At 48.0% G+C, this 12,233-nt stretch overlaps 1 protein-coding gene across 6 annotated transcripts in view; it reads right to left on the bottom strand.

The window, feature by feature from the left end:
* Positions 1–2,359, bottom strand: part of LOC144506495 (uncharacterized) — a 110,366-nt gene extending 108,007 nt beyond the window's left edge. For 4 of the 6 annotated variants that reach the window (XM_078232733.1, XM_078232706.1, XM_078232697.1 and 1 more), the window contains exon 1: positions 1,725–2,340. In XM_078232733.1, coding sequence (XP_078088859.1) covers positions 1,725–2,113 — 389 coding nt within the window. In that variant the 5' untranslated portion in view covers positions 2,114–2,340. Of the gene's footprint in view, positions 1–1,724 lie in introns of all 6 variants that reach the window. The other 2 variants (XM_078232688.1, XM_078232714.1) reach the window with 1 other exon arrangement.
* Positions 2,360–12,233: the final 9,874 nt, after the last annotated feature.

The following is a 12,233-nucleotide window of genomic DNA, read 5'->3' as shown; positions in this document are numbered from 1 at the left end:
ACAATATTAGATATGAACTAAATGCAACATCTTCTGGTCTTTTGTTATGCTGCTGACTTGCACAATAAAGTGCCACAGTTTCATAAAAATTGACTGAATGGGAATAATTGTGCTGGATTCACACTTTAGGGCTTTAGAACACTCCATAATCTCCAGGTTTACAAGGCTACTTTTGTCGTCTACACAAAACTACTGCTGATCAACATAACAATGGCAACATGAATGATAATGCAAATTATGATTATTTTCCAATTCAAACAAAAAAGGCACAATTGTTTGGGCACTGGAATTATGCTACATTATAGGATGAAACAGAATTAGCAAGATGGAGTGGGCTGGATGGGTTGCATGTTTTCCTACAATGCACACAATTTGCAAGAGGACACTATTGAAGTAGAACACATTTAAACACGTAGATTATTTAAAAAAGAGACATATAATGTTAAAAGAAACAACTTCTCATTGTCTCAGAGCATAGGAACAGCAGAAAATTCAGCCTGTCAAGCCTGCACCACCATTCAATTAGATTAGGGTTGATAGTGTACCTCAACACTATTTTCCCACGCTATCTTCATACCCCTTGAAGTCACTACTCACCAGAAATCTGTAGACATGCTCAATGATTGGGCTTCCACATTATTCTCTTGACAGAGAATTTCAAAGTTTCACCACTCTTTGAGTGAAGGGAATCCTCCTAATCTCCAACTTAAATGGCCTACTTTTCATTCTGAGACTGTGTCCCCAGGTTCTAGACTCACCAACCAGAGGTAACATCCTACATCCCACTCAGTCATGCCCTGTAAGAAGGTCATAAGTTTCAACGAGATCACCTCTCATTCTTCAAAACTCGAGAATCTAGGCCCAGTTTCCTCAATTTCTCCACAGAAGATAATCCTAACACAAGATTGACTCCCAGAAGATACACAGGAACAGGATTAAGCCATTCGGCCCATCGAGTCTGCTCCGCCATTCGATCATGGCTGATGTGTTTCTCAACCCCATTCTCCTGCCTTTTCCCCATAACCTTTGATAAGGTCCCACGGATTAGTCTGGTGAACCTCCGCTGCGCTTCCTCTATGGAAAGTATATCCTTCCTTAAATGAGACCAAAACTGTGTACTGCAGGTGCAGTCTCACCAAAACTCTATTCAATTGCAGCAAAGCATTTTTACTCCTGTACTCAAATCCCCTTGCCACCAAGGCCAGCATACCATTTGCCTTGCTTATTGAATGTTGCAGCTGGCATGCTAGCTTTTGGTGACTCTACTCCCGGCCTTGGGTCACTGTCTGTGCGGAGTCTGCATGTTCTCCCCGCGTCTGCATGAGTTTCCTCCGGGTGCTCCAATTTCCTCCCACAGTTCGAAAGACGTGCTGGCTAGGTGCATTATTGGCCATGCTAAATTCTCCCTCAGTGTACCCAAACAGGACTGGAGTGTGGTGATGGGAATGAGAGGGGGGGAGGTTCACAGTAACTTCACTGCAGTGTTAATGTAAGCCTAGTTGTAACACTAATAAATAAACTTTAAACGTATTCATTGATCCAAGCTCGATACAATTGCAGCAAGACATCGTTACTCAAATCCCCTTGCCACCAAGGCCAACATACCATTTGCCTTGCTTATTGAATGTCGCAGCCGGCATGCCAGCTTTTAGTGACTCAAAACACCACTTACAGAAATCAAACATACAGAACAAAATGAAGAGTAAGAGGATATGAAGACCTACAACACAGTGAACGGTGTCAAGACATTGCCAGACATGGTGCCTCTGATCCCTTGGGGCACTTCGACGAGAATGTCCACGCTCTCCTCCTCCGCCGTGATGTTGTGGTTCTTGGGGCGGGGAGGCTTGCCGCCGCCGCTCACTAGGAAGTGGGTGACCTCCAGCCGGTCGTGGCTGTGCGAGCCCACCGGCTGGGCCGGGTGGCAGGACAGGATGTTGATGTAGCAGCGGCACAGCTCCGGGCACACGGCGTGCGGCGCCGCATCGGGCTGCTGCACCTCGCTCGAGCCGTTGTGGTGCAGCACCAACATCGTCTTCCTGGCGGCCGGGCAGCGCCACAGCAGCAGGCACGAAGCCACCAGGGTGAAGAGGCCGCGGCTGCTCGGTGTCATCCCTCAGGCTCTTCTCATCGCTCTGCTGCCGGGTGACGGGCCCGGGCCCGGCCCCTGCCTGAGGCGGGGAGAGGGCCTAACCCTCTCTGATTTATGATCAACAATATCCTCCTCCTCCTCCCCACCCGCCGCCACACCGCTATCGGGTAGATTTTATATTCGGGTAATATTATATTATTGATGTTTATAATGAAGCTGTCCCGGCCTGGAAGCCAGCCGTTGCCATGGTGAAGTCAGGGTCCCTCCGCCTCCTCTGCGCCTGCGCGCCCCCTTTGTTCGCGAGCACCGTCGCCTGGGAGACGAACGTCGCGTCATCACAACAATGGGTTCGGCCCCGCCCACGGCTCCGCGTGGGAGGCCACTCAGCCCATCCGCCTCCTGCTAGCGCCTTGCTCCAAAAGAAAACTTTCTTCCCAGCTCTCCACCCATAGTCCTGCCTCTCTCCCCCCCAACCCATGCTCCTGCCTCTCTCCCCCCCCACCCATATTCCTGCCTCTCTCCCCCCCACCCATACTCCTGTCTCTCCCCCCCACCCACACTCCTGTCTCTCCCCCCCACCCATACTCCTGCCTCTCTCCCCCCCACCCATACTCCTGTCTCTCCCCCCCCACCCATACTCCTGCCTCTCTCCCCCCCCACCCATACTCCTGCCTCTCTCCCCCCCCACCCATACTCCTGCCTCTCTCCCCCCCACCCATACTCCTGTCTCTCCCCCCCACCCATACTCCTGCCTCTCTCCCCCCCACCCATACTCCTGTCTCTCCCCCCCCACCCATACTCCTGTCTCTCTCCCCGCACCCATACTCCTGCCTCTCTCCCCCCCACCCATACTCCTGTCTCTCCCCCCCACACCCATACTCCTGTCTCTCCCCCCCACCCATACTCCTGTCTCTCCCCCCCCACCCATACTCCTGCCTCTCCCCCCCCACCCATACTCCTGCCTCTCTCCCCCCCCACCCATACTCCTGTCTCTCTCCCCCACCCAAACTCCTTCCTCTCTCCCCCCCCACCCATACTCCTACCTCTCTCCCCCCACCCATACTCCTGCCTCTCTCCCCCCCTCACCCATACTCCTGCCTCTCCCCCCCACCCATACTCCTGCCTCTCTCCCCCCCACCCATACTCCTGCCTCTCCCCCTCACCCATACTCCTGCCTCTCTCCCCCCCACCCATACTCCTGCCTCTCCCCCCCCACCCATACTCCTGCCTCTCTCCCCCCCCACCCATACTCCTGTCTCTCTCCCCCACCCAAACTCCTTCCTCTCTCCCCCCCCACCCATACTCCTACCTCTCTCCCCCCACCCATACTCCTGCCTCTCTCCCCCCCTCACCCATACTCCTGCCTCTCCCCCCCACCCATACTCCTGCCTCTCTCCCCCCCACCCATACTCCTGCCTCTCCCCCTCACCCATACTCCTGCCTCTCTCCCCCCACCCATACTCCTGCCTCTCTCCCTCCACCCATACTGCTGCCCCACTCCCCCCATCCATACTCCTGCCTCTCTCCCCCCACCCATACTCCTGCCTCTCTCCCCCCAACCCTACTCCTGCCTCTCCCCCCACCCATACTCTTGCTTCTCTCCCCCCACCCATACTCCTGCCTCTCTCCCCCCACCCATACTCCTGCCTCTCTCCCCCCCCACCCATACTCCTGCCTCTCTCCCCCCACCCATACTCCTGCCTCTCTCCCCCCCACCCATACTCCTGCCTCTCTCCCCCCACCCATACTCGTGCCTCTCTCCCCCCCCACCCGTACTCCTGCCTTTCTCTCCCCCCACCCATACTCCTGCCTCTCTCCCCCCACCCATACTCCTGCCTCTCTCCCCCCACCCATACTCCTGCCTCTCTCTCCCCCCACCCATACTCCTGCCTCTCTCCCCCCACCCATACTCCTGCCTCTCTCCCCCCATATCCACTCCATCTGACGAAGGAGCAGCGCTCCGAAAGCTAATGGCATTTGCTACCAAATAAACCTGTGGGACTTTAACCTGGTGTTGTTAAAACTCTTACTGCCTCTCTCCCCCCACCCATACTCCTTGCTCTTCCCTCTCCGCCCAGACTACCACCACCACCACCCATCCCCCCGTGGTATCTTTATTTTCATAGAATCCATAGAGTGCAGAAGGAGGCCATTCGGCCCATCAAGCTAGCACCGACCACAATCCAACCCAGGCCCTATCCCCATAACCCCACGTATTTACCCTGCTAGTCCCCCTGACACCAAGGGGCAATTTAGCATTGCCAATCCATCTGACCTGCACAGTTTTGGATTTTTCTATTCAGATCATTGTTGAATTCCTTTTTTTTCAAAGCCACCCCGAGTGAATTGGCCACTGAATCAAGCAAGGCGACTTCTTGCGAGCTGTCTCCAGCATGGCCTACTCCTGCTCCTATTTCTTATGTTCTTATACCCTTCAATTCTATCTTTTATTCTCATTTTGTGCCCTTAACCTCTTAACTCTAACTCCTTTAAACATTCTAAAATAATGTTCTCTTTAGATCTCTTCCCTGTTGCCATCAGACTTTTGAATGGTTTATATATTAAGTTGATCTTTCCCTTCACCCTAGCTGTGACTGTAACACCATATTCTGCACCCTCTTCTTTCTTCTCCCCTATGTACTCGAGGAACGGTATATTTTGTCTGTACAGCGCACAAGAAACAATACTTTTCACTGTATACAAATACATGTGACAATAATAAATCAATTCAAATCAAAAAATAATTGTTACGGTGCAGAAGGAAGCCAGTAGATTTGCAGGACTTTGCGGAGGCAACGTTGGTGATACCTCTCCAGGGATTTGAGGTGTCTGCTGTACATCTGGTTCACTAATGTCCTTTAGGGAAGGAAATCTGCCGTCCTTACCTGGTCTGGCCTATATGTCACTCCAGAGCCACAGTAACATAGTTGACTCTCAACTCTGAACAAGGGCAAATAGGGATGATCTGTAAATGCTGGCCAGTCAATGATGCCCATGTCCCACGAATAAATTTTTAAAAAATTGTCCTTGTTTCTGATGCATACAGGAGGGTGGGGACCACAGCTACTCTGTAGATCATGAGCTTGGTGCTGGATTTGAGATCTCAATCTTTGAAAATAGTGAATGTAACTCCTCAGAAAGGGAGGGAGACAGAAAGCAGGAGAGTACAGGTCAGTTAATTTAACATCTGTCATAGGGAAAATGTTAGAAGCTATTCTTAGAGGCAGCAGGGCACTTGGAAAAATTGAAGGTTATTAGGCAGAATCAACATGGTTTTTTAAAGGGAAATCATGTTTAACTAATTTATTGGAATTCTTTGAATGAGCCACATGTTGTAGATAAAGGAGAATCAACTGATGTATTGTCAAGGATTTTTATAGCGATACTAAGAGCATAAGAGTGAAAGTTCTTATTGGTTCCTAGATTTTGAATTGTTTGCAGTCTGGGAGAAATCATCAGCGGCACAGTTCCTTAGAGAAGCATAGATTCATAGCCAGCAACCTCTGAATTTCTGTATTTTAACCACATATGTGTGGACTCCATTGATGCTGTCAGCTTCAGATGATTAATGATGGTGAATTCTGACCCCTTTATTACAACCACAAAATCTGGGTTATGAATGACCTGGCTATAAGACCATAGTAAGAAGTCTCACAACAGCAGGTTAAAGTCTAACAGGTTTATTTGGTAGCAAAATTCACTAGCTTTCGGAGCACCGCTCCTTTGTCAGGAAGGTGGGAGTTCTGTTCACAAACAGGGCATATAAAGACACAACCTCAATTTACAAAATAATGGTTGGAATGTGAATCTTTATAGGTAATCAAGTCTTAAAGGTACAGACAATGTGAGTGGAGAGAGCGTTGAAAACACAGGTTAAAGAGATGTGTATTGTCTCCAGACAGGACAGTTAGTGAGATTTTGCAAGCCCAGGCAAGTCATGGGGGTTACAGATAATGTGACGTGAACCCATAAGACCATAAGACGTAGGAGCACAAGTAGGCCATTCAGCCCATCGAGTCTGCTCCACCATTCTGACTGATCTGATATAATCCTCAACTCCACTTTCCCGCCTTATCCCCATAACTCTTGATTCCCTTACTGATTAAAAATCTGTCTATTTCAGCCTTGAATATATTTAATGACCCAGCCTCTGCAGCCCTCTGCAGTAAAGAATTCCACAGATTCACCACCCTCTGAGAGAAGAAATTCCTCCTTATCTCTGAGTTAAATGTCAGAAGAGGCAAGAAATGTAGTAAACAATTAGGAGGATAGAGGTAAACTTCAGAAGCATATAGACTAGTCAGTATTTAAAAACTGCGACCAGCCTGAACAAGTACGCCACTACAGTAACTGACTTAATTAGTAAGTGTGTAGAAGACTGTGTGCCAAAGAAGCAAATCCGTGTGTTTCCCAAGCAGAAACCATGGATGAACAGGGATATCCACTGCTTGCTGAAGTCCAGGTGTAAGTTTCAGGACAGTCCTCCATATTTTAAAAGGACTTAGGAGAAACCTGACAGTTTAAAAGTGGCCAACTCTGGTTGCTGGCTGATAAAACCTCCCAGAAGGCTCGGCAGGACAAACATAACCTGCCTGTGGACTGTGCTAAGGAAAGGTGTGAACCCCCTGAATATGCAAGTGGCCAGGTGTGGCAGAAAGGCAGACACACCAGTGATCTAATCATCAGAAGGACAAAGGGAGATGGAGACCAGCAGACGAACAGTAAAAGACCAGCAGGGAGACAATGGCCACGGAAATCGGCCCATCCACAGAAGACAAGAGGACTCATCCCACTAATGGGACACCGTTCAGGAAGCTCCGGAGGAGCATTAAAAAAGACATTAAAATAACGACCAACGGGGGTCAAGGCAGTTCCAGCCTTTTGTGTTTGGACTTGACTCAATTAAACCGAGACTGCCGGTGATCGGAAGCCCATTGTCCTTGAAATCAGGTCCAGGGGCAGGGAAGTTGGTTGTTAAATTGGGCTGAAGTTAAGATCAAGGGGGCAGACAAGCCAGATCGAGCTCTCTTCCAGAATCGCAAGCTCATGTGCAGAGGTGAAGACCAACAGCAGCCCAGTTTCGACCCTGCACTAAGACGTTCGAGCCCATCACAAAGGAACCCCTTTTAGAATTGTGAGCATCCCAGCCAACCTTGTGAAACTCCCGAGGATAGGATAGAGGTTGAGGCAAGGGGAGAGGTGATGTATTGTAATTTTAAAGTTCAGTAATCTTATTTTGAACTGTGTAAAGCAAGATTTTACATTGTACCCGTTAGCATTTCTCCCATAGTAATAGTATAAAGTATAAGTTTTATTCATATGTGGTGTGGTATTGGAGGGGTTGATTCTATTGTTAAATAAATCACTGTAAGTTTTGAAACTCGTTTGGAGTTCGTCTTGCCTCTTGTTCTCTCATCAGCGCACTCTGAGGAGGTCACAGTTTCAATATCCCTTACCATAAATCCAGAGTCTGGAACCGAGGGTGATCTGAGCGATTCGAACCCGCTCACTCAAGGAAGACTGCTGGTCAGGAGATAAAGAACAGAGTCTCTCTGTTCTCTCTCTTGGAGACCTACTCGAGTGGAGTGGGTGCAGGGTGGCCGTTGTCCCGCCGACAAGGGAGAGAATCACTCAGGCCTTGGTGGCGGTTTTGGGATAGCTGTGTGATGTAAGTATCAGGCTACCGGTCAGGTATAAACTGGTTCAGCGCTCTCTCCTGCGGAGTTGCCCCAGTGCAGCATTTCCCGGCCTTTGAAATTTCAAGGCCTGTAAGAAAGAGGCACTGGCAGCTATCGGCAGACCCCCAAATACCGGCCTGTAAGTGGAGTAAAGAGAAAGATCCCGCTACACAGGTCTGAGGCGTTCAATTCAGGCGATCCTGACCTGTACAAGAAAGCCAGATGACGGAGATCCATCAAAGATGCCAAATGACAGTACTGGGCCAAGCTAGAGTCCTAGGCTAGTCACACAGACACCTGCCGACTATGGCAAGGTCTACAAGACATCACAGGCTAGAAGACGAAGGCATGTAAAATCGCCGGCTCCAACGCACATTCTACGCCCATTTTGAGCAAGAGGTCAGCGAGAGCAAGCCCTCCACCACAGAAGCCTTGGACAAACCTGCATCCAAGATCACCATTGCTGACGTCAGAGGAACCTTCTCAAACGTCAACCCATGGAAAGTGACTGGCCCGGATGGGGTGCCCGGACGAGTACTCAGATCCTGCGCGGATCAGCTGATGGGAGTATTCACAGACATCTTCAACCTCTACACCAATCTTAGGTCCCTCCCTGTTTCAAGAAGATGACCATCATCCCGGTACCAAAGAAAAGCCAGGCAGCGTTGCCTTAATGAATATCGTCCGGTGGCTCTGACATCCATCATTATGAAGTGCTTCAAAAGGTTAGTCATGGCATGAATCAATTCAAGCTCTGGACTGCCTGGATCCACAACAGTTCGCCTACCGCTGCAACAGGTCCACAGCAGACGCCATCTCTCTGACCCTACCCTCAAAGAACCAAGAACAAAGAAAATTACAGCACAGGAACAGGCCCTTCGGCCTCCAAGCCTGCACCGACCACGCTGCCCGATTGGACTAAAACCCACTACCCTTCTGGGGACCATATCCCTTTATTCCCATCTTATTCATGTATTTGTCCAGACGCCCCTTAAAATGCACTATCGTATCTGCTTCCACCACCTCCCCCGGCAAAGAGTTCCAGGCACCTACCACCCTCTGTGGAAAAAACTTGCACTGTACATCTCCTTTAAACTTTGCCCCTCGCACCTTAAACTTATGCCCCCTAGTAATTGACTCTTTTGCCCTGGGGAAAAGCTTCTGACTATTCACTCTGTCCCTGCCCCTCATATTCTTGTAGACTTCTATCAGTAAGAAGTCTCACAATGCCAGGTTTATTTGGTAGCATGAGCTTTCGGAGCACTGCTCCTTCTCTCAGGTCACCCCTCAACCTCCATCGTTCCAGTGAGAACAAACCAAGTTTCTCCAACCTCTCCTCATAATTAATGCCCTCCATCCTGGTAAATTTTTTCTGTATCCTCTCCCAAGCTTCCACATCCTTCTGGTAGTGTGGCCACCAGAATTGAACACTATATTCCAAGCGCGGCCTAAGGTTCTACAAAGCTGCAACATGACTTGCCAATTTTTAAACTCAATGTCCTGGCCAATGAAGGCAAGCATGCCGTATGCCTTCTTGGCTACCTTCTCCACCTGCGTTGCCACTTTCAGTGACCTGTGTACCTGTACACCCAGAACCCTCTGCCAATCAACACTATCTTTATTAGAGCTTCCAAAATGCATTACCTCACATTTGTCCGGATTAAACCTCACCTGCCACTCAACCCTGGAACACCTTGATAACAAAGATACCTATGTCAGACTTCTATTTATTGACTATATCTCAGCCTTCAAAACCATAGTTCCTATGAAAGTCATCTCCAAACTCCGTGGCCTTGGGCACAGCTCCTCCCTCTGCGACTGGATCCTGAACTTCATAACCAACAGACCACAATCAGTAAGGATAGACAACAAAACCTCCTCCACAATCATTCTCAACACCAGTGCCCCACAAGGTTGTGTCCTCAGCCCCTTATTATACTGCTTACACACCTATGACTGTGTGGCCAAATTCCCCTCCAATTAGATTTTCAAGTTTGCTGATGACACCACCGTAGTGGGCTGGATCTCAAACAATGACGAAACAGAGTACAGGAAAGAGATAGAGAATCTGGTGAACTGGTGCAACAACAATAATCTCTCCCTCAATGTCAACAAAATGAAGAAGATAGTCATCGACTTCAGGAAGCATAGTGGAGGACATGTCCCTGTCTACATCAATGGGGCGAAGTAGAAATGGTTGAGAGCTTCAAGTTGTCCAGATCACCAATAACTTGTCCTGGTCCCTCCATGTCAACGCTATAGTTGAGAAAGCCCACCAACGCCTCTACTTCCTCAGGAGACTAAGGAAATTTGGCATGTCTGCTACGGCTCTCACCAACCTTTACAGATTCACATTGAAAGCATTCTTTCTGGATGCACCTCAACTTGGTGGTCTCCTGCTCTTTCAAAGACCACAAAAAACTACAAAGGGTCATGAACGAAGCCCAGTCCATCACTCAAACCAGCCTCCCAACCATTGACACTGTCTATTCTTCCCGCTGCCTCGGAAAAGCAGCCAGCATAATCAAAGACTCCACGCACTGCACCTCTCTTCCATACTCCCTTCCACCTTCTTCCGTCGGTAAAATGATACAAAAGTCTGAGGACATTTACCAACAGACCCAAGATCAGCTCCTTCCCTCCTGCCATCAGACTTTTGAATGGACCAACCTCGCATTAAGTTGATCTTTCTCTACATCCTAGCTATGGCTTAACACTACATTATGCACTCTCTCCTTTCCTTCTCTATGAATGGTATGCTTGGTCTGTATAGCATGCAAGAAACAATACTTTTCACTGTATACTAATACATGTGACAATAATAAATCAAATCAAATCAAATCAAACCAAATCAGATAGACATTGTCAGAAATGTAACAGGTGAAATGTATTGCTGAGTGAAGTGTTGCATTTTAGGAGCAAGAATGAGACCACATAAAACAAAAAGCAAAATTTGAAAAGAGGTGCGTGAATTATTGGGATTGTATGTACACAAATTTTTGCTACCACTAAGCGAAGATTATCTTGCCACCTTCACCTAAGTCAGTACATTGTGGATTTGGATCCCTTTCTAACACATAATGCAAGCTGACCCTTCAGTGCAGAACTGTGGGAGTGGCGTTCTGTCTGAGGTATTGGATGAGATGTTAAATAAAGCCCAACTTGTTCTCTCAGGTCAACATCTAGTATCCCACAGTAAAATTTGAAAGAGACCCAAGATCCTGGCTAATATTTATCTGCCAACTGTAACTGAAAAAGGTTACCTGGTTAACATCTCATTGGTGTTTATGGTGTCATGCTACGTGGACAATTAGCTATTCTTTTTCCTAGGTTACAACAGTGACTACGCTTCAAGTTGCTTAATTGGCTGCAAAGCACAATAGGATATCCTGAGGTTGTGAAAGGTGCTATATAAATGCAAATTATTTTTCTCATAACCCGTGGGTTTCCTCCGGGTGCTCCGGTTTCCTCCCACAGTCCAAGGATGTGCGGGTTAGGTTGATTGGCCATGCTAAAATTGCCCCTTAGTGTCCTGAGATGCGTAGGTTAGAGGGATTAGCGGGTAAATATGTAGGGAAGGGGGGGGGGTGGGGCCTGGGTGAGATTCTGGTCAGTGCAGACTCGATGGGCCAAATGGCCTCTTTCTGCACTGTAGGGTTTCTATGATTCTATGATAACTTCTGTAATACCACTCAGGTTCTGCTCTGTATAAGTTTTCTCCACTCGTACATGACCTTAGAATCATCCAATGTAATTGGAAGGCAAGCACTTAAAAGTTTTACATTATTCAGTAGCATTTATGCTAATACAATTAAGGGTTGACACCCCCCCCCCCCTTCACCCCATCGCTGGATAAATGCCATTATGCCAAGTGTGTTGTCTGTTGTATGATCAGTAGATATTACAAAGAGGTTCTGAGTATTATATGGTTGAACCTTAAGTGTTTATTGATAACACATAATGTACATATATACAGGGCATAGCTCAAGCCATGCGCTAACTCCATGCTTGCTTCTACACAGGTCTCTGTCCAGTCCACTGCAGACCCTAGTCTCAGGTCATGTATCTCTTTCCATCATACTGTGGGCTTTATTGTCTCCCAGTCCTACAGTAACCTTTGCTATGCCAGATACCCTTATATTACAAAGTGTACCTGATAATCAATTTTAAAAACATAATTATTTTTTCATTCATTATTACTTAATATACAGATTAGCTTTAATTCTCACTACCCAGTCAAAAAAAATCAGAGCCAAGATTGGAAATTGCATAAATAATAAAGGTAAGGTAAAGTTGCATTAGTCCCAGATGACTATAGGCTGCTCTCCCCTTTGAGGGGAGTGTTTGGAGCCTTGAATGGTAAGGAGGGAGGAGGTAAAGGGGTAGGTGTTGCACCATCTGCAATTGCAAGGAAAGGTGCCATGGGAAAGGGATTGGAGTTGGGCGTGATGGAGGGATGGACC

The sequence above is a fragment of the Mustelus asterias genome, chromosome 2, assembly GCF_964213995.1.
Source record: "Mustelus asterias chromosome 2, sMusAst1.hap1.1, whole genome shotgun sequence".
Taxonomy (NCBI): domain Eukaryota; kingdom Metazoa; phylum Chordata; class Chondrichthyes; order Carcharhiniformes; family Triakidae; genus Mustelus; species Mustelus asterias.
This window is presented reverse-complemented; position numbering and strand designations above follow the sequence as displayed.